Source organism: Idiotropiscis lumnitzeri, chromosome 8, assembly GCF_059441095.1.
Source record: "Idiotropiscis lumnitzeri isolate Australia: NSW breed Sydney's pygmy pipehorse chromosome 8, RoL_Ilum_1.0, whole genome shotgun sequence".
Classification (NCBI taxonomy): Eukaryota; Metazoa; Chordata; class Actinopteri; order Syngnathiformes; family Syngnathidae; genus Idiotropiscis; species Idiotropiscis lumnitzeri.
This window is the reverse complement of record NC_142398.1, coordinates 7,901,608-7,928,955: the sequence shown is the minus strand read 5'-3', so window position 1 is coordinate 7,928,955 and position 27,348 is coordinate 7,901,608. Positions and strand designations below refer to the sequence as shown.

General features: G+C 39.8%; 2 protein-coding genes across 7 annotated transcripts in view; one reads left to right on the top strand and one right to left on the bottom strand.

The window, feature by feature from the left end:
- lrba (LPS-responsive vesicle trafficking, beach and anchor containing) overlaps positions 1 to 27,348 on the top strand; it is a 199,502-nt gene that overhangs the window by 110,146 nt on the left and 62,008 nt on the right. For 4 of the 6 annotated variants that reach the window (XM_088302311.1, XM_088302310.1, XM_088302309.1 and 1 more), the window contains exons 38-40: positions 55 to 69; positions 6,323 to 6,466; positions 8,405 to 8,541. In XM_088302311.1, coding sequence (XP_088158437.1) covers positions 55 to 69; positions 6,323 to 6,466; positions 8,405 to 8,541 — 296 coding nt within the window. The remainder of the gene's footprint in view (positions 1 to 54; positions 70 to 6,322; positions 6,467 to 8,404; positions 8,542 to 27,348) is intronic. The other 2 variants (XM_088302314.1, XM_088302313.1) reach the window with 1 other exon arrangement.
- Positions 9,267 to 10,779, bottom strand: mab21l2 (mab-21-like 2). The gene has a single exon (XM_088302960.1). The coding sequence runs from the start codon at positions 10,554 to 10,556 to the stop codon at positions 9,477 to 9,479; it is 1,080 nt and encodes a 359-aa protein (XP_088159086.1). The 5' UTR covers positions 10,557 to 10,779; the 3' UTR covers positions 9,267 to 9,476.

Genomic DNA, 27,348 nt, shown 5'->3' with positions numbered 1-27,348 from the left:
TGGCAACGGGTTTTAAATTTTTTTTTTTGTGTGTGTTTCTTTGCTGCAAAACAGTGGCTGGTATCAGTGGTAAGTAGTATTTCTGTTCCCTTTTTCCTTCTGTAATATGCATTTGGGTGTAGTGTGGCTCAAAGTTACCAATTAAGAGGTGCACAACTACGTTCAACAAGACATTGTGTTTCACAATTTAAAACTGGTGTCCTAATAGAATACAATACAATACATCTTTATTTATAAAGCGCATTTCACAAGAGCTGGAGCTGTCACGAAGCGCTTTCCATATGCCTAATAACATGTTTGTGACATACATTCGTTGAAATACAACAAAGGACAAAGAACAACAATATTTTTTTTGGTCAGCCTGTTTTGTGGTGCAGCCCTGTCTCATGCAAGTAAGCACTTCAACACCAAGCCGCCAAATTACACATTCATTTGTGTGCGGATAAATGCATGTGGTGCATGCAGCAGACACATCACCAAACACTAATAGCACCCCACCCCCACCATGTGGACAACTGTTGTAATCTGGCTATCCCAAACTAAATGCTGGTCTGATTACCTTTTGGTTTTGACTTGATTGTGACAGTGTAGTCGGCTGGTTGCAATTGGCAGATGTTCGCCTAACCTAGATCCCAAGTTATGGATGGAGTGACCCGTGTGAATAGTGAATTTCTTCCCAAATCTCCACAAATAGCAGAAAAAATGATTGAATCTTAAATTTCCAAAGTTCTTGTTAGTAATACCTGCTCCAGTCAACCTCTGCATATTCACAGTTAGGCACCTGTGGAGTCACATATTCAATGCTTTTTTCAATTTTTTTTTATCCCCCCCCCCACCCAATATTCAGATTTTATATTTTTTACGGAATTTGTTTCCCCCCCAATTTCATTTCTTATGTAAATTGTATTTTGAATGTTTATCAGTCGGCCCCTGCATATTAGCAGTTAAGGACTTGCGTTTTTCACATTTTGGTTGATTTATGTATTTTTCATTTTTATCTTTTCAATGTTTTTTATAAACCTTTTTCCATTTAAGGCGCTCCACTCCAGGTTTTGCCATTGTTGCCTGGCTTAACCATGTCTATCTAACAAAGACGTGGCTTCTGGGTCCAAAAGCTACAAGAGCCTCATGAAAATAAATTAAAAAAATAAATAAATAAATACAGAGTGAGATATAACACACTATATAGATATAATGAGGTATAACACACTATATTTATTGATTTATTTATTCAAATAAATAAATTAAATGAATAAGATATAACGTACAATATATTTATTTATTTCTTTATTTATTAATTATACCATTTAGGTCTTAGCTTCCTCCATACGAATTCCATCTGAGTGCAATGAAATCTCAAACTGCGGCCAACTTTTGTTTTGCCTTTCCATCATTGCACAACATTGGAGAGGTAAAAATAACCGAGTACGCTCCCTCCCGTCCTGGGAATATATCATTAAAATAGCTCGAACTTTTTTCCCCCCTCCGATGTAACCTTTCGTCTTGTTTTCGCCGACCCGACATTTGTTGCGGAAGCGCGACTGGAGATGAGAACGTCGGGCCCTGGTTTCCTAGCACGGAGCGTAAAGGTCATATCTGGCTGTAATTATGTTCATCACACGCAGAGGGGCAGGCAGAGGGAGGGGGTGGTCGCGAAAAGAAACACCCTCTTGCTTCCTATCAGGAGACAGGGATGGACCTGAATTCAGGTTTTGTTTTTTTTTTTGGGGGGGGGTGCTAGCTGTATTTCTGCGTTACGAACAACTGTCATCATTCATGGCGCGCCAAGATGGTCACAAGACTGCCGGTAAATCACAGTCGGCTGTTTACGTCTGGAAAGTACCACCTCGCCACAACCGAGGGGGTGGTCCTAAAGACTAATGTCTCTGTACTGGTCATCCCAAAACTAATTTTTGACAATTTAATCGCTGTACCAAGAAAAAGTGAAACGTTAGCCGCTTTGCTTATAAGGCTGAAAGGGCCGTCAACAACATTTATAACTTGGTCATCGTAGTGCTTGGTTATGGTTTTCGCTGCCAGTTTTTGGGTATTATTTTTTTCCAAGTCTTTTTTTTAACATTCATTTTCTCACAATTGTTTTCCTTGTTTTTAATCAGAAAAACAACAGGAATATTCTTTATTCATTTTTTTTTGCATTAAGATTCAATACGTGTTATTCTAGGTATTGTAAAAGTTATTGTCACCATAAATTCTTAATTTGGTTCCACTATAACTATCCTATAGAATAATACTTTATCTTAAATTCCTTAGCTCATATACTAATATCTAAGATTTCATTTAATACCACCTGACAATGATTGTTCCCAGCTACACACTTTGCCAAACAGCAATTTTACTTTAATTCAAATCAACAATAACCCAATGTAATTGTAAATTGACACTTATACAACTGCTAACTATGATGACAAAACTTTTTAACTGTAATGTGATTGTAAACTGTCTCACATCAACTGTGATAGGGGTGCACAAGCACCCTCCACGGGGTGCGCCAGATGTTTAAGGGCAGTCTGGTATGATGACTATTTGCATTTTCCTGTTTTATTTTTCCTGTTTCTGTTTCCTTTCATTGTATCCTATAATCCATTATTAATTCAGTGAATATTTTTTCATTTAAATGATCCTTTTTTCCCATTTATTTTGTATTGGATTTAGATTTTTTTTATATTTTTGTCGTGATTTAGTAATTTAGGCAGGATATGTTTCATTTCTTTTAAAAAAAAGTTCACTTCTATCTTTTATCATTTTTTTTAAATGTAGTTTTTAAATCTATTCAACATTTGACACCACCCCCCACATAATTTGATTTTGTGTTTTTTTAATTTTTTTATTTGTTTTAATTTAATAATGAATCCTTTAATAATAATAATTAAAAATGTTATGCGGCTGTCAAATCAAATTCCGGTCGGACGATTCGCTCAGGAGGACATTTTGTTAAAGTACCGGACATGGAGTCGAGACTAGGCTCGTTGAGACTGGAAGAATGGTAAGATACATAGGATGGGGTTATTTGCTTTGCGTTATTGTTTTAAATTCGATCCTCTGCTCTGCTGTAACTGACACACGGTGAGATTATCTACTTGGGACTGAGACCAAACGTTATAGTGGGCTGGTTTCCTACATTGGCATTGGTAAGGTATTTAGGTATATATACACACTTGCTGTTCAACTCTCTACTTAACACCCACCCGCTTGTCATCCTCAGCTCCTTGTTCACTCAACAGTCGTTACTCGCTCTCGCCCCTTTTTCCTCCATTCACACCTTTCTTCTTCAGCGCATGCGCACTCCGCATACATGCATCACAGCCGTCAGTCACACACACGCTGTCACAATAGACGCAACACACCCCAGGGTTGTCAAAATGGATTGTAATCACGCCTACCTTTTTGCGAAGCCTTTATCATAAGTAAAACGTTTGAGAAAACAGATCTTCGAAGTGCTTGTGGCAAAGAACAATCAACAACACTGTCTTGAAATTCCCTCTCTTTGCCAGAACGAAATTGCTCCATTTACGTGCCCTATTTTTTTTTTGTTTTGGCCACTCAAACAGATGCTTCCCATTATGCAAACAATGCATCGCCACACAGCACTGAGGCATTTGGCCGAATAACGCAACAACTGCAGTTGAGCAGCTCACCGGACAATCAACAATGCAGTACAATGGCATTCCCGAAGAATACAGCGATTGCCATACAAAAGCATTTTTGTTATTAGGGTGTTGCTTTGGTTTTCACTATGAATCTAGGAAGTTTCCTTGAAAAAAACTGTTGTGAATAGGTTTATTACTCAAAATATGGTTGGTCCAGTTTACTGCACACATTAACATGGAAAATCCTGAAATGCTTGACTACATTTCAATATGGACAGTTATAACACTACATGAAAGTATATGCATGAGATAGATGGATATAATAATGTTATTACTGTAAACGGGCATCTTAAAATTCAGGTTAAGAACCCTGATAATGGAGGGAATGACTTAAATCTTAATTCATTGAAATCATCTATTTATAAAGCTCTAATGCGTTTCCTTTTGTATGCCATTTTACTAAATTGTGACGTTTAACAGGTTGCATGGTAGCCTGCCTTTGTATAGGATGGGGCTGTGTTTTCAAGTGAAAGGCGTCAAACTTGAAATCCATCTCTGTTTTGGAGCCCCCCGTCTTTCATGCCCACTGGCCTGGTGTGAACACACCGTCATGTGGTATGTATTAGGACTGGGGGGGCACTGGTAGTAATTTCAGCACTGCTAACTAAGGAATCCTCAAGGGAGGCCTAATTACAGGAAGAGCATTCTAAATATCAGCCGGCTGCATATTTTCCATGACAAGAGATTTTTTTTCACGGGCCCCTGACTCTTCAAAGACACACGTCGCAGCTGTGCATGTTGCTTTTCTGTCTTGACTTTACTTGATCCACCTTAAGGTGTTGATAGAAGACAACACAACAATGTTTCGCTGGCTGACTGGATTCAAAAGGGCTTCACACACACACACAGGAGCAGCGTCATGATGTTGTGCGGCACGGGAATGTTTAGCACGTTAGCATTTCCATCCTGCAGTGTTTGTGTTGTAATAGCAGTCCTGTTTCAGTGAAGGCTAATCTATTCCTTTGGTGTGACCTAAGCATGATAGCATGTAGATCAACATTACTGTCACACATAATGACAAATGCACTCACAAATTTCACACTCGGTGGAGATAAAAAGTCTGGCTTTTTTATGGGTTAATTTCGTTCAAATGTTGGCATTTTTAAACTTTTGCATTCAGTTTCTATACAACTTTGGATATGTTATAGATTTGTTTTTAGTTTTCACTTTTTATTTCCGTTTTTCAGTTTTCACCAGGAACACTGGAACATATCAGACTAACTTAATTTTAATTTGTTTAAATTGTTTTGTTTCCCCCCCCCCCAAAAATTTTATTTGATTTCATTTGATATTTGAATTGTTCAACAGTGAAGCACTTGAGACGTTTACCTAACTCCTTTGACAATGTTTACCTTTTAATGCCAAAAATGTGAATTTAACAGTCCCATTATATCCTCCAGGAAATGAGACATCTGTGAGTTGGCAGCCTGTCACAGCAGCTCTGCTAATTTTCTCATTCATTTCTACTTTTCCACCTTTTGCATCATTTAACATTCATCGTACGTCATGCCAACCCATAGTGGACAATTGACAGCGTTTCTTCCCATGACATTCAGTCGCGGAGGCTCGCCGCATGTTCTTCCACCTTCGCCGGCAACATGTTTACAACAGCTTCGTTTTTTTTTCTGAGCAGAGATTATTGTCGGTATTAGCGTTAACTGCTTGCTCCGATGTGGAAGAGGAAGGAGATATGGAGAGCAACGAGAGCTGACCTGAAAAATGAAGTCAAGTTGAAGTGAAGAAATATGACAAGAAAATTGAACCATTTGTGTTCCTCGCTAACACACAACTGATTTGAAACATGAGTGAAATCATGCACGCTGTGATCGTGAAATTACAATTCAACATCCCGGAGTCCATGGAGTCTTGAACCTTGCTCCTCTCTCATCGACAAACATGTACAACAAAGAATGAAAGTCTGCACTTCCTGTATGCTAAACAAATATCTTAAGGGAGCTCTTTTATTTTTCATTTATAAAATGTTTTATTTAGTTATTTATGATTGCATTATTTAAATTCTGGTCTTTTATGCGAGTAGAGTTGCGAGTATTTTCTACAGTCCTGTTATTCCCTGCTCCAACGCTATGTGCCTTTTCTGTGCAAAATATACGAAAGCAGTGATTCTTAAAGTATGATATGCGGACCACTAGTGATACGCCAAAGAATCACTCAATTAAATACAAAGACAATTCATATACTTAACATAAAACATGTAGAATTACAGTGACGCATAAGTATTTTTTAAGCATGATTTGGTTGCATTTCACTTTTAAGAACATTGCTTAAACTGCTGGTTCCAAAGTAACTCAACTTGGAAAGTTGGGTCAAATTGACCTAAGTTGCTGGTTGGTCCAATCTCTGACCAACATTGAGTTATTTTCGACCCATCTGTTTTAAACGTGCACGTTTGCATTTAACATTAAAAACGATTTATTTTTAAACATTTCAGTACAATTTGTATTTGACATATGTGCAGTTTATTTGGAAAGAATCATTGTGCATGCTTTTTTTTAAGTGCATTGTTATTGATATTTTAATATTGGTCATTTTTGTGGCACTTGGAGACCTTAATATTTATTGATGTGGTGTAAAACGCTGAGGAGCATTGTAATAAAGCATGCTGCATTCCCAGATGTCCTCTTATTGTTGTGCAGTGTCTGAAGACGACGTGCTGAAAGGCAAGAGGTCCATCAAGAGTCAGGCTTTGACACACCAGAATTCCGAGAGCGACGCCACGCTGGACGCCGATGACGACACGCTGTCATCTCTGGAGGAGAAAGAGCTAGAAAACTTTACCGGTACGAAAAAAAGAACTAAACAATTGGAGTGGTGCTGGTGGGGTTTTCTTAACATCAGCCTGAATAGTTCACAACTTTCATTCTGAGAGCTCTTACTCATGATTTGACCTACTTGCTATCTAAGGCAGCTAAAATATTACAAACAAAACTGTTAAAAAAAAAACATCATTTAATTGGAAGTTTTTCATTGGGCTGGTTAGTGGTTGTCTCCCACTGTGTTTATTTTTGGATCATTTTATTATGAGAGCTGTTTGTAATATTGTAATATCTGATGTACTTGGTTAACATAAACAAAATATTAAAAACCTACACAGTATGCCAATAGAAAATAAATAAATTGTAAGGTACCAGGCGGTGTTATAACACTGCCCCCCCCCCAAAAAAAAAGTTGAACTCAAAATTTGACAGCCACACACTTTGCTAACATTTTAAGTTAAATTCCAAATATTTTCACTTCTGCTAATGTAAAATTTGCCTTTCCCGCAGGAAAGAAATATGAGTTTACACAAGTAATTGTCTGTCTCTTGTATTTCCCACCCTACTTCCAGAAAGCAACTCAGCAAATTGTTTTGGAACAAATAACTTGCCTCCTTTGTTGTGCTATCTAAATCTGTTGCCAGAATTGTCGATTTATTGTTGAAAGTTCTTCCAACTTGAATTACTGTTTGTGCCCCCCCCCCAAAAGAAAAAAAACACGAGTTGTTTTTACAGTGTACACGGTAGTTGTCTACCCATATGGATTTCAAGTTCAGCTGTGTTTTCATGATGACAAGTGTTCCTAATATTCTGACAAGCTCATACGGAATATCATGCAAAAATGGAGGGTGTCAATTGGAGTTTCATATATATATATATATATATATATATATATATATATATATATATATATATATATATATATATATATATATATATATATATATATATATATATATATATATATATATATATATATATTTACCGTCATGCGTTTCTATTTGACTTATCAGGCGAGCTGTCCCTAATATTTTGACCGTCCCATGTCACTCCAGTCTGGATCCATTGCGCGTCTGTTCTATACATTTCCATTTAAACCGTGCCTGTACCATGAGCTGTTCCTAATATGTCTTGTAGCCACCAACCGAAAACAATTGTATTTATAATATATTAGGTTAGCTGCGTGAAAGGCTCCAAATATTAGACGGAAGCTTGGAATACAATAGAAGAAAATTAATTCAAACATTAAGTAAAAAAAAAAAAAAGGAGGAAAGATCGTTAATGCACATTTTTTTTTCTCATTAGACATGGTGCATGTGGACCTACAGAAATGTTTGTGGGTTTAAACACGCATATTTTAAATAACACTAATGTATTTACACTGTATTCGATTAAGATTTATGAGTACAGCAAAAATCCAATGTGATGCTATTGTCGCTTATTCACATCAAAATGCTATTAATTAAATATTGTAATCCGATTGTGTCATGTAATCCGTTTATACAATGGCCTCTATTAAAATAATGTGCAGTGGGATTATGGTGTTTTTTTTTTTTTAAGATTTCCATTTGATTTGAGAAATTAATTAAAGTCCGAGTGCGCATATTTATGTTTTCACATTGTAACGTATACGTTTGTCACAAATGAAATAGGTGAAAATGAATTAAGTCACTGCAAAATTGAAGAAAAAAAACGCGAAAGAGCCTTGTGACATGTAGAACATTTGGAAAAATATTGTAGGCGCTCCAATGCTTTTTTTAATATTCTCTTTTCATGTATTTGAATTTGTTAGTCGTTTATTTCCCTTGTTTTCATATTTGTATATGCTGTGACGAGATTATTTGTCGGATTCCATCGTTCTTTTTATTTTTAACATGGCTACATTTTGTCTTTTTTTTTTTAAATAATTGCTCCCTCTCGAATTCGCATGCGTGCGCGTGCGCGTGCACCATGCACCAACAGGCCCAGTCAACGTGAGCACAACTGCCCAGCTGGTGGCTCCAGCGGCGGTGTTGCGAGGCACCCTTTCCATCACCTCCTCCGAGCTCTACTTCGAGGTGGACGAGGACGAGCCGGCCTTCAAGGCCATCGAGCCAAAGGTAAACCGGCATTTACATACACAGAAGTCACGCAGACATGCAGACATTTTTTTTCTTTTGAAGCAACTCAAGTTGCAGGCACGTGTGCGTATATTATAAATTAAAATGAAAATTCACATTTTAATAGTTAAATGTCACCGCTGATTTTTCAGTTTGTTTTTTCAGTAACTGGGACTCAAACGAAAGCAAAAAATAGTAGCGCCAAAGCTGATTGAAAAAAGACAACGAATAAACATTTAATTAAAAAATCGTCATGACTTGAATGAAAATCCACATTTGATGCCACTTTTGTGGAGCTGCAGGGAGCCCTTTTCGTTCCGCTTTGTTGTCGCTATACATTCATGTTTTAAGGCTTTTACACACACATTGAAATGCCGGGCGTATGTTGAGAGGGTAAAAAGGGATTTTGAATGAATTGTTCACACGTGCCATAGAAACGTTCAAAAAAGGGAGTAGAATGATTTTACTACGTTTGCAAATTAAGAGTGTGCATTGAAGCATATTCTACATTTAGATGTTTCATTTTTGTCCCAGTTAGTTCAAGACAATAAAATGCGCTTGAAATAAAAAAAATGTATTTAAATGCTTGGAGTGTTTTTTCTGCCCCCCTCCCAAAAATAAATTTAAATCACGCCACGAGGCCTATTTTTTAAGCTTCGAACAATTTATTAACATTTGTCGCCCCCCCCCCATCCCTCCCCATCAAAAGAAAATCAACTTGGCACGTTGCTTACATTAAATTTTTAAATAAAAGTTCCTTCTTCTTCACTTGGTGAGAACATTTATAAAGGAGAACCAATGTACCTTCTTGTCTTTTTCCTTCTGCTCCCCAAAAATAAAGATAACGATGTCTTTTTTTAGCATCACAGTCAACTTGCAAAAAAAAAAACAACAACCAAAAAAATAAGAGCAGGTAGTTTGCGTGTTTTCCCCCCTTATAATTTGTCCAAACTCTTGGCGTTGGTGAGGATCTCCCTGGCCAGTCTCCACGTCTGCTTGGCGGCCGCCTCCAGGGCCGAGTGCGGCTTGCCCTGAAAGAGGTCCAGATTGGGCAGAAAATAGTGCGGGCAGCGGCGGCATTGCAGGCAGGAGATGAGCTGCAGCAGGATGCCGTTGAGCCGGTCGCCCAGGCACGCCTCGTCCCAGTCGGCCTCGCGCGGGTGCTTCTCGCACTCGTACAGCAGCAGCGTCTTCATGTGGTAGCTGTTGAGCGGCTGGCCGGGCAGCTCCAAGTGGCGGTCACGCAGCGTCTTGAGCACCGACAGGCACTTCTTGCGGCAGCCGGCCATCAGCAATCGGTTCTCGGCCTCGCTGAACTGTAGCACCCAGGCGTCGCTCTCGGCCGAGCTCTGCTTGCCGGTGAGCGAGTAGCACTCCTTGGAGAGCAGGTTGAAGCCCTCCGCTTTGACCTCGGCCACGCGGTTGGGCCCCGGCCAGGGGATGTGCGCCGCCGGCCACTGCGCCGCGCTGCGCGGCCAGATGCCCGTGCACTTGAAGGCCGGCGTGATCTGCACCACGTAGCGCTCGCGGATGCGCAGACGCACCTCGCTGGTGTCCGCCACCATCTTGACCACGTCGCGGTAGCTGCACTTGTCCACCGCCTGTGCCACCAGCGTCTGGAAGCGCGAGCGGATCTTGCGCGCCGACAGGTAGCCGGAGGCGGTGATGAACTCCACCCACAGCGACATGCTGCGTTTGCGGCCGTCGCTCAGCTTGAGCACGGCGCAGCCGGGCAGTGAGCCGTCATCCACAAAGTTGAACACGCCCATCTGGTTGAGGTAGAGTACCACCTCGAACTCGTTGGGCGACGTGACCTCCATGCCCTCGTAGCGCGCATCGATCTCGCTCAGCGAGCTGATGAAGCGCGGCTCCTGCACCTCCACCTCCTTCAGCACGTCTGACACCACCTTGCACACCTCGCGGATAGTCTTGGCGATGGCGGCCTTGCGCGCCTGGCACCGCTCGCCGTGGTACTTGTTGAGCTGGTACACCAGCTTGGCCTGCGTGGCGATCATGTTGGGGCACAGGTCCGGGCCGTACGCCGGGGAGTCGCAGTAGGCCGACGGATCCAACGCTTACCGGTGGGGTGAGGGGGGGACGGTGGGAACACAAAACGCAGCTCCAAAAAACACCAACAACAAAAAGTTCGTACTCCTGCTTCTCGGCACTACAAAGTCCGACTTTGGCGCTGCGGCTCACTCATGGTCCTGCTTGTCCCCCAAGCCGCACTTTTATGAATGGCGCTCCGAAGCAAGAGTGAAGGAGGTCCGGCTTGCTCCTCGAGCAGGAGTGAAGGCTGCTCGGCCCCCGCGCAGCCAATCAGCGACGGCTGAGACGGCTGGAAGGGGGCGAGCGTCAGAAAGAGAGAGAGAGACGCGCGCGCGCGCCCCACACACACTACATAACGTGCAAGAGCGGTCCACGCATGCACCTTTACGCTCATATCCACTTCGGTGCACTTAAAAAAAAAGTAGGTTAATGACCATTTTTAAACAGCGCACCCCCTAATAATTAAAACCTCTGTCAAAAAAATGAGGGAAAAGATACTGCACATTTTCTGTTATTTTCTTCTTAATTCTCTAATTTTGCTGCCGCTGCAAATAAAAGCTGCAATGCACATTTGTTTGACTTTTACTAACTTATTGACATTAAAAAAAGTGTATGAAAGCGAGCGGTTCTCAAACATTTGACTTCATGTGGCACCTAAAACATTTTGCTGTCCAAACCACCATAATGAGCAACTCAAAAATACAGTATATCATAGAAGGCTCAACTCTCCCCCAAAATAATTAATGTTAGATAAAACAATGCTTGATGATTCAATTTAAATGTATTGCTCATACATTTGAAATAATTTGCTTAGATTTGTTTTTGAAAAAAAGAAACAGTTTTGATAGGTTAAACTGCAATGCTTTGTACTTCAAAGTTAAATACAACTGAACTGTACTCATAAATTAAAAATTGAGCTGCAGTGATTTTAAGCGGGTTTTTTCCAGCAGATTTTATGCTTTTATGCTTACAAGCTTTATTCTAATGTTTGCTTGCATTCAATATTTTAAATGGATATTTTATTTAGATTTCTTTCGGGATTTTTTTTCCACATACCACTAGAGGGAGCCCGTATCCCACTGGTGGTGCTTATAACACACTGGACTATGTTTATAAGGATTATGAATGTGGACAAGAGGACTAATTAAGGCAACAACAAATTTATGTGATGTATGCTGGAAACATGTAGTCTGGTCATCTTTTCTTTCATAAGTATAAAATGGTACACTTAAATGAAAATTATGAATAAATACTCATACAACTTTCTGTAACTGTCAGTGATGCATTGATAGAATAGATACACCCATGTGCTTTAATGTGGAAAATGTGTTATCATATTTAATGCTTTTAGACATTTTCTATTTCAAATTTCCATTCCATTTAAATTACTTTATCCATACAAATGTGCCTCTGGTATATTTACATTGACCAACTAATTTTATGTATACCTTTAAAATGTAGTCTGTGTGTGAGTTAACGCTGCAGCATTTTTACTACTTTGTAACAGTACCTCATGTTGCTGCACTCAGGAAATGCACAGACGTGTATGTGTATCTGATGTGACACACATGAAGACGTGTGCATACACATCGAGTAGCCACATCCATTGAGTACTATATGACTCGAGACAACCACAATTTATCCCCATCGGGGGCCGACTCCTGGCTATTTATCACATATTAATAAGAAGGCAGTGGCGCTACCTTGCAGGGAAGTCACTCACTGGCACTTCCGTTCGACTTTTTGACGAAAAACACACAATTATATTGATTGAAATATTAAATATAGGTCAAGAGCCAGCTGCTGTCCTGCTCTTTTTGCTGTGTGGAAAATGTCATCGTGAGATTTCGCAGGCTGCAATCCTGACGATTGCAGCCGTAGGGAAACATATACTGTAATGTTATGCTTTCTTTATTTTCACACACTTATTTTTTTGACAATGCAAGACAGCATTTGGTGGCCAGATCTAAGAATAGTGCCTGCATGAAGCAGAGAATTGCAAGAATAGTGAGCAAGTGGCCAGCTGTAAGAGCGCTTTCTTTACTGAAAGCCACAGAGATGTCAGAAAAAAGGCAAAGATTAATTAGCTTTCCTTTGCGGCGCACACTGTGGACTTCATCATGATTTTTTTAGTTTTTTTTTAATAATGCTATAAAGATGAAAGCATTAGAAGACCATCCTTGACTAGATTTGCAGTGACGTACATATACACACTTACAAATACACACATATACACAAATTTAATGCAATAAAATAATATTGTAAAATTTATTAAACCTAAAGTAACACTACTCAGACATAAAGTCGCACTGCTCAGTTATTAACTCTTCTTAAATTATAAGTGGTCTGAAGCTAATTGGAGACTTTAAACTGTCTATAGGCGTGCAAGTGTGATTTGTTTGTGTATATGTGTCCTATTATTGAGAGGGGAGGTACTCCTCCTCTCGCTGGATGGAAGTTTTTAGCTGTCATCCATATGTAAAATTAAGGAAATCTTAAATCAAGAAAAACTACTCGAAGAAACAACCGGACTGGTCACTTTCACGTAAACGTAATCACATTTACTAACCGTACGTGAACTATATTATTCATATTGTACCAAGTAATCATTGGAATGCAGTAAGTTCCCTCTCCAGTTCTATGACATTTTCCTTTTTGATTACTGCGACCACAAAATATGACAACGAAAAAGCCAAACATGCTGTTAAGTATTTAGACGCTTTACAAACTGAAGTCTCTTGGTATTTTCCAACAAATCATATGGTGACAATTTTAACTAAAGTTTTGTTGAGAATAGCGGCTCCATGTCCTAATGTGGTGTTGGACTGTAAAATGGAAGAATACTGCAGGGCGGAGAAATCGCGTGGGTGTGCGACTGTTTATTATCTCGCATGGAGCTCCGGAGGAATAAATCGGCACACGGTGGAGAGGAAGTGTCCAAATATTATGAAGGACACGCTAACCATAGCTTAGCGTAATATATGGTGACACAAAGCCGTGGGGCTTCTATAAAGACATAACGGATCTGTTCTGGTCCCCGCTCTTGTCCAGATGCTATGTGTGAGATCCCCAGTCTGCCGTACGACATTAAGCCCACATCTGTTTGAGGTGGCCACGTGAAAAACAATAACAGAAATAAGGTTTAATCAAATTAAAGTCATTTAAAAACTTGTTTTTGAAATGCAGTAATCCCACCCTCCTTTGCGGGGTTTAAGTTCCAGACCACCCCCCGTGACAAGTGAAACCTGTGATATAAGTTTAGGTATGTTGTACAGTATTTCAAGGCATTTTTGTACTGATCCCTTAGTTCACAGTAAAGTCAGTCACAGTCATTGTTTTGCAAACTAAAAAACTTGTCATCTCACAATATACATCAATAATCATGTCCCAAGATGCTTTCTGTCGGCACACAAAGCAGGATGAAAAAAAAATTGACCTTCATTCACCTTCAACATAAACAAGGCATGGCTTGAAATACTTGCTGTTTTCACTCTTCTTTCAAATTTACAGTGTTCAACATAAGCGTTTACCACCATCTAGTGACCAAGAGTAGAATTCCACCAAAAATAAAATAAAAATAAAATAGTGTGACCGCAAACCCAGAACCTGGGATAGAGCGGCGATTACGGTGCCTATTTTGAGATGCATTTTGGATGCCAAACAGGTCGTGCTATAACCCCTTGAGATAATTTTAGCCAATGAGTGGCCAGAAGAAAGTCACTGGTATATGGGATATATGCTTGTGAATATACTCATTCATCCAGGTCTTGATAAAACTCAGAGAACTGAATAACCGCCGGCTGCCCATTTGTGACCCCCCCACCCCTTAAACTATTCTGACCCTTTCCATGATCAGATGATATCGGTTGTTCTCATTGTCATTGATAGCAGCCACATTTAAATTTGAGTATTTCCATTTTTCTTCTCACTTCCTCTTCATGCGGTCTTCAAGCTACTGTGTATCCATTTACGCCGACTAGAACCTCATCCAAGGCTAGAGTTCTTCCCAAAACATGCCCAAGATATCATCTACTAAACATCGTATTAGTGTTATGACTACAATTACGGGGCCAACCCCCCCATCTCCGTGAGCTGCAAATACAAACGCATCAGACATAAACAGACATCCTTGACGTCAAGTGTTAGGGATGTTCATTCTCTCGTGGCAGCTGCTCACTCCAAAAAAGAAAAATCATCGCAGGCGACTAATTGGCGGACGGGGTGAAGCATCTGCTCGGCAGTAACATACTCGTTTGTGTGTGCGTGTGCGTGTGTGTGTGTATGTGTGCATTTTTGTGCGTCTGTGTGCGCATGTGCATTTGTGTTGAGCAGCAGCAGCACTCTGTGTTTTTCAACGCTAGGCATCAATATTGCATGTGTTGTTGTGGAGCTCTTCTTAGAGGCTTCTAATAAAGACTGAATGAGGAAGTGAGGATGGCCGTCTCTGCATTTTGTTAAGATCCTGTATGATGTGAAGTTGATGGGGGTTGGGGGAAAATATAGCAAAGGATTCTTTCACCAAAATGGGCCATGAAGTTTCCAAATGGCAAACTAGGAGTCTTCTTCAAGAGTTCGAAAATATAAACCGGTTGCCCCTCATCACTGTGGTTGATAGAAAAAAAAAAAGTAAAAATAATCCATCAAAGCACATCACATTTGAATGACTGATATGTTTTATCTAGTTCATTAAATTGCAGCTTTAATAAAAGTACATTTGCATTTTTATTAAACAAAAATGTGTATTCCTTATGCCTCGTACGTCTTATTCCAAGTAACAGCAAACAATTTAGTGAACACAAGGCTCCTTCAATTTCTCTCCTTTGCAAGGAAGAAAAATCCCGACAAAATTCTTGGTTTTCCAAAATGTTGATTCCAAATATGACAAATCGTAGATTTTTGTTCTACACCAGACACTGTATTTCAAAGTGTTGGTGTAGATTTCCTTGAAGGTCAGCGTCCAGTGAGAACCACCCCCCCTGTTGAGAAGACATTGCTAAGCCTAATTAGCGGGGCGGTGACGGCTACCCGGGGTAAGCCGCGGCATCTGGATTGATGTTTGCTCACTCGAAGAAAATCAGCCAAGTGTTTCGGAAAAGGAGCAAGAAGATCGTTACCCAAAAGCGGGACCGCTCCCCTCCATGGCCACCCACACCCCCCTCCACCCCGACCCGCGGCTGCCAATCCCAAAGAGGCATGGTCTCTGAGCGTGCAGCCTATTGATTTTCCAGTTAGAGCCTAAGTAGTTTGTGCTATCGGGCTAACGGACAGGCCGTGCAGGTATGTCATTATCAATGAGCCTGAGGAAACAGCCACCCCCCCTCCCCAACCCTCTGGTCCCCCACTTTATTTTGCTCTTTGCTAAATGACAGCTCTTAGTCCATAAATCACTCAGTTGCACCAAGATGATAATGAGGAGTTTTAACTTTTAACTTTCCCTCTCCACTCTAAACACTTTCTATCACCATAAACACGCAATAACAATGGCGGTTCTCCATAAGCAGCATTTCTATCCACAACCATCAGTTGCCACCTTTTTACAATTTACTGTGAACCCACATTTGTAGCAGAAGCTAGGTTCCAGATCAATTGCATTTTGCCGGCGTGGGGGCCTTTAAATGCATGGAAACTCACCCCATCGTATTAAGTTGTCTTACTTGCGATAAGGTGAGTATTGCTTTTGAGTATTCCTTAGTTCTCAGCGTCTTGCTCACATTTCCCCAAATAAGAGTCAGTGTGCTTGAAAAAGAAAATTAAAAATCCACACCATAGTCTTACCCGGTGACTGTCCGAAAATCTAAAATATATCCTTGCTTTATTTAATCCGCAATGCCCCAAGGAAGGAAAAGTGTGGGTTTGATTGCAGTTAGACATCCATGGCCATTTTCAAGACGGCCCTTTCAAGAGTATCTCTCTCGTGAGCCGAAGTGGTCCAACACTCAGTAGTGCAAAAGTGTGTGTCTATATATAATTTCTCCAGCCGTGGTGTCATAAATGATGGTATTATGAGAGGTAGTTTTTCTAATCTGACTAAATAGGACTTCACTGAAAGCCCAGGTGTGAAATGCACCGCCCGCCACTCTATTTAAACACCAAAATATCTAACCGAAGCACACAGTACTGTATAACATTGCTTCAAAAAAACGTTTGTTTTTGGAGATACTGCACATCAACAATGACTCTCCTGCAAAGACCGTATGCATTGTAATTTGGCGTTTTTTACTATAACAAGAAGAATGCTTCCTCTATAGAAATTAATGGATCCTAGTACATTTCCCTGAGCAACTCCGCTTAAATGGCTTCCTTACTGTTGTTTATGGACGCTGGAGTGATTTTCATGCAAAAAAAAAAAATGTTTTGGGACAAGTCGAAGATACCACCTAAAGAATGTGAATATGCGCAGTTGCCAGTGCACTTACGTGCTTGATGGGCTGGCTCTTCCACACTAAAATCATCTAAGCATATATTTATGGACCTAGCTTTGTGCAACCAGGGAGCAAACAGTTCTGACAAAATAAAATGTCCTAAAATGTCTTGGTTCAGTGGACCAGATGTGTCCAAAAATTTTAATCCATATCGTCAGGTGTTCACACAAGAATTTTGGTCTGATTCTTGAAGGAGCTTCTTCAGATGTTGCTTTTTTTTTTTTTTTCTTCTTCTTCACGATGCTGGATAATGCAAATGACACAGCATTAAAAAAAGATTTATTTTTCTTCACTTTCTCTGCAGCCCAGTGGTTGGGAAACTCTGCTCTACAATATAAGCAATGCACATCATAGAGGGAGTCGAGGGAGTCCCAGATATCCACCATATGATGTATTTTAAACTTCTGTGTTGGCAGTGGCGCCGCCACTGCATACCGACAAAAATGTTGTCTTCCCATCCCCAAAACCACAAGCAATAAACTGTTGTGCAAGTTTATCTACTTTACTTTACGCTTGGTTGGTTCGCGCCCAGATTAATTAATCCAATAAAATATGAGCTCTGTTTCCTTCCCTAAAAGCAGACTAGTGTCTCCTTCTCTGCTGGAGGATCTGAAGTGCATTGAGGCTCAATGCACTTTTGTTTACAATTGATATATGTCTAAGATAAAAAAAGAACAAAAAATTTTATATGGAAGGTAAATGAACATAATTCAAAGCATGTTAAAACGCAGTTACAAAAAAAATAATTGGAGACATTTAAGAGCAAAGTTAATAAAACAATTCTTACTAAAATTGCTAAAAGGATGAACAGTGCAAGAACAGTATTTTGAAAAACCTGATTTAAAAAAAAACAGTGAAAGACCTTAATCACTTGTATTGGGGGGGGGGAGCATACATAGTCTTTAACTTGGATTTCCATGTGGCGCTGACTTGACTTCTTTTGGCAGCTTATTCCATTTATGTGCAGTGTAACAGCTAAATGCTGCTCCACCACTGTGCTTTGAACTCTTTGAGGCATTTAAATGAAGCTAAGTGTTGACGTTTGTAGTTTTCTAATGAGGCCAATATACTCCAGCTGAATATCGGTTATCAGCTTCCTTAATGACTAATAATCGGCATCGGCCCTGAAAAAATCAGATCTGCCTGTCTCTAATGCAAATACGCAGTAACATGCTGGAATCTGGTGCTTCATGAATATTTTTAACATATACGTGTGCACTACGTACATGCAGACCAGCTTGTCGTGTAAACTCAAGATTGTGTTTCTCCTGCTTTGCATTAGAAAGGTTCAAAATCACATAAGCGAGCAGTAAGCGGGTAGGACAGTTCATGTAAAGTCAATTTTGCACTTAAGGCCTTTTTTTGTGGTCATCTTGCCACTTAATGATGAGTAATGTGCCCCTTCTAGTGCTTCACTAGTAAACAAGTTTGACTCGACTCGGCTTTGCAACCGCACGCTCAACTCTAACCACAGAGCACCTTCACACAAAGAGACGCTGCCCCCCTTGCTCGCACCTGCGCCAAGCCCCTCCATCATGCCTTGTCTCTGAGCTTGACTGGGACGCTAACCCCACTGCCTTTTGATTGATCCCCTCGCTCCATCATTTATTCCCTCTCGGCTGCCGTCGACACCCCGTGTCAAAGGCGACACCGCCGCCTGATGGATAGGCCTGCTTACGGATGCCAGCGCGCCTGGTAAGCTGCTGATATTACAATCAGCACCTGTGTACCTGCTGTTCGCTCACTATTGGGCCCGGGTCAGCGAGAATTGAAAGAGCGATTGTCCAAGCTGTGGCGTATGCCGCTGTGGAATTGTAAATGGACTTGAGACCATCCACGAATATCATGAGTGGGCTGAAGAGGGGAAGTATCTTTAAATACAAGAGTCATTATTAACCATGTTTGTTGTCTTAAAATTTATGTTAGTGTGGCAAAAAGAACACACAATGCGGCAGTTCTGAATTCTCAATCCTCAATTGCCATTGGGGTTAATGAACCGTGTAGTCTGCTTGAAATGGGTCATCCATTGGGTTGTTATGGCACATTACACACCCACCCAAGACTCAACCGTAACAAAGACAAACAATACTAATAACAATTTCATGAAGAATAACAAAATAACGTTTATTCTTTTATGTGTTTTAATTTGATTCTTTGTGTCGAGTCCTATGAAAAATTAGTTGCCCTGTTCCTGATCATCACACCAATTTAAATGTCTCAGACAACACAAATACATTTAAAAGGCTGTTTCAAAATTGTGATTTTAATTATTAAGGGGAAAGAAATCCAAATTTATCTGACCCAAGTATTGCCCCCTGAACCTCATAACTGGTTGTGCCTAACTTAGCGATAATGTTTGCGTTTGTTTGTGTTTGGAGAAATTTCAGGCTACTTTTTGTCACATTATTGTTTCAATTCAGTTAAGCAGGGGAGTTTTCACGCTTGAATTGTGTTCAAAGTCACATCACAGCATTTCAGATGGCTTTAAATCAAGAGCATTACAAACCACACCAAAATCTTGACTTTGATTTTAGGTCCTTGTCCTGCTTTGTAATGCAAGACGGGGCACCAACTCATGGCCGAATGTTTAGCTGCAGTATTTTCTGGTAGACAGGAGATTTTTTTGTTCTATTAATCACAGCAAGTTGTCCAGGTCCTGAAGTTGCATAGCCGCCCTAGACCATTACTTTGCCACTGCTATGTTTGATTTTTGGCATGATCAAATACTGCAGAGTTTACGAGCCGCAGAACCTTTGAGGAAGGTAAATTTTTGTCCACAGAATATTCGTCAAAGGTCTTGTGGAAATGCATGCTCTCTATCGGTGATTCAGCACTAAAACCACAGGACAGTTTCGCTTTAGTGTTTAGTGTGTGTGTGTGTGTGTGTGTATATATATATATCTATATCTATATATATGTATATATATATATATAAATATATATATATCCTATTCTTTTCCTACTCTTTCAAATGCCTGCTTTGGATGACCAGCCTCGAATTCCCTTAGAGGGGTCTCCTTTTCACCCCGCACCCACTTAAATCCACCACAATAGTGGGATTAGGAAAGAATTTACTCCAACACAGGCGGCTTTTGACGCCAAGCTCTCACTAAATAGCCACAAAAATGTCAAATTGACAGCAAAGCGGGGCCAATGCGATAGAAGGCGGTCAGCAGTCTTAACCTGTCCGCTGTTTGCCACGGTGCGCTTAGGTGTCGCCTAGATTTTCAGGAAGCACATGGGTTGTATCCACTTTAGGAATTCTGATCATCACCAGTGTTTCCATATATATATATATATATATATATATACATATATATATATATATATATATATATATATATATATATATATATATATATATATATATATATATATATATATATATATATATATAAAATCCACACATTTCCCTCCTTCGGCCATTGGGTTAAAAAAGCGAGAATATATTTTGGATTTTCAAACGGCCCCCGGGAAAGACTGTATGGTGTTGATTTCCGCATAGCGGCACCCTGTTACAAGTCAGTATCGATTCACAGAACGCGTTGGCACCTTCAACGTAAGGCCTGCAAGAAGGCCCACCGTGACCAACCTATGATCTGATTGGCTATCGCAACTGTCCATCAACTCTAAAATTCTGTTGACACACATAGCACAAATGACAGCACTGTTGCTTCTGAAGGTGTGTTATGAACTTGTTGAGGCAACACTAGCTAGCTGAATTCTAATTATATAAAAACGCTCACCTAAAAATATACAATACAATAAAGTACACACACACAGGCACACGCACATATTTAATTCCAAATTAAATTTGATTTCTATTTTGGAAGCAAAAGCAGCCACCTCGCATGTCTGCATCTTTTTACACTGAGCTTATGCTAACAGGCTGAATAATTTTTAATACACAGTTTGCCACTTCTTCTATCAATTAACCCCAACAGCGTTGACTCATTTCGCTAAATCCACATTTTTTTTTTGTTGCCACTTCAAAAAGGCCAAGTCGCTGAGGAAAAGAAAGGGCAGCAGAAAAGGCTAACCTGTTAGCAAATAGTGAAAAGAGGCTTTAATCCTTAATAGGCTAAATTCAGACTAAATGGCCCCTAAGACGCTTTCAAAGGGGGACTTTTCAGACTCGGCGTTTGGGGACTTGAATGCTTTGAGGCCCTTTTTTTTTTTTTTTGGGAGGGTGTGCTTCATAAGCTCAGAGTGATGCTGACTGCATGCTGGGCTTGTTTATTTTCCTTTCATTCTCCTTTTAATCGCACCCCACCGCAGCCTTTTTACTCGCGTTTATTTTTTCTTGCCGGCTGCTAGTTGGTTTGACATCCCTCGAGGGGAAGGAAACTTTCTTTTTTTTTTATGCGTGAGTGGTGATTACATCCTGAATTAGTCGCATCTCGCTGGAACAATTGTGTCCGTCAGTCGTCAGTAAACAACAGCGTTCTTGACCACGCTTGACGTAATTATCGTCATCAAAAATTGAAATCGTTAATATGTTTGTACTCACAGTGGTTTGGGGAATGGTGCTATGATTTCATTTGGTCACGAAGTGGAACCATAGCAACAAAGTTAAGGTTTGTGCAGTTTGCAAATTTGCCCCCCCCCCCCCAAAGAAAAAAATAATGGGAGATTTTCAATTCAATTTTCTGTAAAAGAAATGGGCAAAATTGTTACAATTCATCCAGCCATGCCGAAACTTTATTGTGTATGTGCAAAAGTCTTTTCTCATAAGCCACAAAAGAACGTTCATATTGTTGTGCTTTTTCTATATTTTCACCAGAAGTGGGGTGTGAAGAAGCGTTTGCGCTGTTTGGAATTGGTGTCACGTGCAACCTCTATTTAGGATTTCTTCAGTGTGCTGACTTTTTCTTTAGCTTTGTCATCATTTTTTAAATTCCCCAAAATGGGGCTACCCCAACAAAGACACAAGGAATATTTCTGAAATTGATCAACATTTTCAGGCAGACTTGTCAAGCAGGACATCAGCTATCACTCATGAGACTTTAGTTCAGTGAGAATTAAAATGTTCGTCCATCCCTTCATCCATTTTCTATGCTTACACGTGTTTTTGTGTTTTCTTTAGCGAACCAACCCTTAATATATTTAAAAAGAATGAAACCTCCACAAGGGCTGCTCCAAGGGGAATTCAAGTCCTTTTTTCATCATAATATATGCACTATTCTCTGTCTGTCTATGTCAAAGTGGTTTAGATAATGGATGGATGTTAGAAGATAATTGCGAAAAACGTGTGACCATTTCAAACTCCCCCTGTATGAGAACAGAGCGTGGACAAGCGGCGACAACGACTTGATTTTTCATCATCGCCAGTTGAACTTTTTTTTTTTTTTTTAATTCTCACGATCCCAAACACAAAATAAATGCGCAGAGATCCCATCGTAGAAAATGATTGCTTCAAGGTCCACTGGTTCAAGTGGTGGAGACACTATGGCTGCCGGATAACCAGCCGAGTGTGAAAGTCCAGTCATGTGGCTGCAAGTTGTTCCTTATTAGCCGCCAATGGTTTTGCGTTCGCACCTCCCCAAATGTTCCTTCCCTCCTTGTGCTTATGCAATCCAGAATCCTGCCTCCGCTATTATTTTTCTCCCGCTGCCTATCACTCAATCTCCAAAGTAAAATCCATCTTAATTGGCTCCAGAGGGCCGGAGGTGGCTTTGTGTCAATGCTGACGAGGGGCCCCGATTGGTCGGCGGGCTCCGAGAGCCAACAGACCCCCTTGTTAGAGAGTCAGGGGTTGATGTAGGGCGGGGGTGTCTTTTGCCCGCTCGTTAGTCCGATGAACTCATTTGCAGACGAGCTGACTGACAAGGTTTGCCAGTGTGAGCGGGTATGAGAGCTGAATGATTTAAAAAAAAAAAAAAAAAAAAAAAAAAAAAAAGACAAATTGATATTTTTCTCCTAAATATTGCGATTGCATTTTAATGTGAGTAGTTTTTTCAAGTATATTTTTTAAACAAACACAAGCAGTAAATAAAATGATCTGTTTTACAATAAACTGTCAGATTTGTGAAGCATACATGTCCTGGTGTTGAAGGTTAGGCTGACACTAAAGTAAAAGCAAATGAATCATGAATTCATATGAAAGAATTATTTACTTACTAGCATTCGCTACCAATTCACAAAATTTTACCAAACAAGCGTGGCACAAACCTTGCTCAAAGGAAGCATCCATCCAACTGCTAGTTGAGTTTGCATAGCGTATGATTTGCATTTTTACTTTATGTCCTCAGCAGGATTTTAACTGTCACCCTCCAGCTGCTGCCTCAATTTCAAAGGGAATTTACCTTATTTTTATGCTCAACATATTGTAAAATATGAAGCAAACAAAAAAGAAATTACTAAAATATACTACAATAGAAATTAAGTTACAAAAATAACCCTTCTGATTTATAACAAAAAAACTTGAGTAAAAATAATAGTAAAGCAAAATAATAGACTCTCCAAATTTAAATACGAGTAATGAAATGATAAAACACAACAAAAGTAAATAAAAGATAAGCTATCAAATAAAATAAATACATAAATAATACTGAATTCTGGAGGGGAAAAGTCAAATGAACAGAACAAGAGAAAAACATGTAATAGAATAAAGGAACAAACAAAAGAATAGCCCAAGTATTAAATGTTAGTAAATAATCGATAATATCAAATCAAATACAACTAAAGAAAAAAATTAAGAGAGCGTAATGAGCAAAATAAATCCCCCCAAAACTTAAAAAAAACAAATGAAGTATGAATGAATAAAAGGACAGAAACATTTGGGTGTCAGTTTAGAATTTCACTGTTGAGGTTTTGAATGTTTTTTGTAGCTTGAGTAATTACATGAGTAATTACAAAATTAAATACAAACTCCCAACTCAGTTATCGAAGTTACTGTTGAAACAGCAATATTTCATCACAGAGAACTGTGTTTCGTTCCCATAGTAGTAATGTGAGCACAAGTGTGTGAATGTAAAGCAGGCGTCTTTTGGTTGATTGAAAAGCCATTTGCGACCCGCAATGCTGATGAGTCCATAGTTGCTACGTTTTTTTTTTTTTTGCATTCTTTTATGAATTTTCTCTTCGCTCAGTCCTCTCTTGCGCCTCTGTTTTGATGTTGATGGATCACCTCTCTTCCTAACGCTCATTAATTTCATCACCTTATCTCCCACACAGCACTTGATTCCACCAAAAAAAGGTAATGATAAATCCTTCATCCATTATCCTTTAATCGAGGCAGCCATGCGGAAACACTTAATAACAGGCAACAAATTGAACTTCAATCACCTCATTTTTTTCCCCCTTTGCACCTCCTCGAATAGACGCAGATGCTCTGATTTATTCTGCCCTTTTACATATTTGCCTCACATTTATTTGGCTTTTTACAGTGCAACAAAACAGATTGTTCCGCTAATTGCCACTGGCTTAATCTTATCAGGCCGAAAACACGCTCACAGAGTTAGTGTACGTCTCATCTGTTTTCAAGTTCACTGTTGATCGTTGTTAGTGCTGGTGTTTTTGCCAGGAAGCACCTATGATCCTCTTCAGGGTTTTTCATTCATCACGGACAAACTATTTGCTCACGATTTGACCTTGAGGTTAAGCATGGGCCATTACCGGTTTGACGGTTTACCGATGTAACGCAGTAATGTTCTCTCCATTTTTTTTCTGCAGACCTCTAAACAAGGCTCAATATGATTGGCTGCTTGCAGAGATCACCAAATGAGCAGCATCTTTCAAGTTATTGATGAGGCAGATTTATATTTTCTTCTGAGCAGAGAGTGGAGGGGTGAGCAGTTATGCACACTGGGAGGAAGAGGAGAGAGGGCACATGCGCTAAATCCGGAATACTTACATAGATGCTTTTTTGCTATGTTGATTAATGTGCATTGTTTAAAAAAAAAAGAAATGGTGCTACCGGGTGCTAGTTCGACCCAACAACAACATGAGTATCCTACGGGTCTGTTCTAAAAATAGCTCACCGGTGTCTATGAAAAAAGAATTAAAACTGAAGAATAGGAATTTAATTCTATCTTACCTAAACATGGTACACATTTCTTGTTCTACCCAATAATAATTATTTTCTTTAAAAATTGTGTTGAATGGTAAAAAAAATCTATATGATTTTAAACCAAATGTTTTAGAAAAAGGACATTTTAGCTCTCTAATTTTAATACTGTGATACCGCAATATGTTTGCTTAAACTCATACATTCAGAGTCGACTATGTCTATTTATGGTGGACAGTTTCAGTTGTAATGACGTCGTTCGTGTGACTGGTATACGAGCTTTGCATTTGGTAGCGATCGGAAAGAATCTCTTGGACACAATGGTCTTTGAAGGACTCCTGCAAATGGACATGCTCACCAGAAAATGGCTGCAATTAACCAAAATGGCAGACATCTAGTGACTTTCAGGCATGGTGTTTTCGGGAGTTTTGGTTGGTCTCCTCATAACCTAATTTCAAGTTGCTAAAATATATATTTATATGTCTTGCCCCTAATGTTTTTTTAATGCAGTTGGCTGCTTTTACGTTAAAATTAGTTGGTCATTTTGTCCGCATTTTCATGCAAATTATCGCTTTCAAAAAGCTTTAGGAAACATAGCGGTCGTTACGTAGCTACTTTCTCATGCTGTACAGATTCATCAATGTCCCAATGATAGATTCAACTCACCTTTCTAACAAGGTGGTAGGTTGGCAAAAGGCATAGTCAGGTGCGAGAGTCGAGGCTTGATGCTTTCCGTTTGAGTGCTAGTTCCACTGCCCCCTTTGTTTTATTTTCATGTGTCCCTCTTCATTCTCCAGCCTTTTGGGCATTTGACAGTGACAAACGACAGCGGTGCAGAAATGAGCAGCAGCCAGCCGCACAAACAGGTTGAAATAGGCGCGCAGACCTTAGCAATCAGGAGCATTCCTTTGTTTTCTCTCTGCAGCGTGACGCCTTTAAATTGATCTGCTGGTGCAGCCGACCTGAATCCGCACACGCCGTTTCGCTTGGAATGAAACGTCAATAGAAGTGTGTTGCGTTTGCCGTCTTGGCTTGATTTGGTTTTGCCCTTCATTTCATTTTCTTCTTTAAAAATGCTCTTGATCATATTTCACAGTCTAAACTCTTACCCTTGTTTTGAAGCGGGTAATTCACTTTTGTGACTTGACTGAAAAATATATTACTCTAGCTATATTAGTGTACTACAAAACTGGCGGCCTGCGGGACACTCTGAATAGCCCTAAATTAATTTTTCAAGAGAAAGTGTTAAATGTAGCTGTGTACTCCCTAAGTACACAATTGTAATAATTGTGACAGACATTGTTTGAGATCGCCGCTAACAGCAAGTTTGTACTTCTGCATCAGAGAAGAAAAGAGTGTGTCTTGGCCACAAACCAGGGCAGAATTGTGTCTTTCAGGAACAACAGGAAGTAGATAATAGTTTGCTTGTAGATGGTATCAGCCATGAAAGATTTCAATGATTTTTCAAAAACAGCTTTGTTTTTCCTCCCCACAACCGTTGACAGTTCATTGGAATTGGGAAACGAGAATAAAAAATGAGAGTCCTAAAAAACACAACAAATCATCCTTAAAATAAATCATTTCTTTGAATTAATTTGTTGAAGCGTTGAGAAAACCCATTTCTGAACTAGCAACTACAAGTGTATTGCATTTTGTTGTGGAATGTATGAGGAAAATCCATATGATGACCGATGGAAGGGGAACACTATGGTTGGAAACAAAACCTTTTTGGTGTATTTATTTTTTGCGCTTCAGAAACCATGACTATTTATCACCGAATCTGCAATAATTTTTAACCTCCACTCCGTGTCCATCTATCCCGGACGTGGTCACATTACGGCACGGATAGTTTGTCAGGCCGCTTGTCACTTGCGCCGCTTTTTCATCTGCAAGCTAATAAGACGAAGACAGTGACGGTGGGGCAAGGATGAATTGAGGGGACATTGAGATTGTGTAAGTGTCACATGGTTGTAAAATATGATATTTGTCGGCCTCCCGCATCGTGCCCTCTATCTACGGAACTTCATCAGTTGTATGCGTCTTCTTGACACAGAATGCCACAATACCCTCGTGAGAGGAAAGGTTACTCGCCAAGTACTCATCCATCGTGCATCTGAAGATTACTTTTCGGTGCTTTCTCATTTGGTTATTCATCTTGCTGACCTATAGCGGCGCGCTTTGGCAATCGATTCCTTGAAATCACTTAGCCTGCTTATTCACTTGCTAGCGATCAGCTTCAAGGTGTGACTTTGAAAGGCTTGAAAACAAATATTTATTTATTTTTGTAGTGTAGTTCCGCCACGGTTACCATATTACCGCAAGTTATAC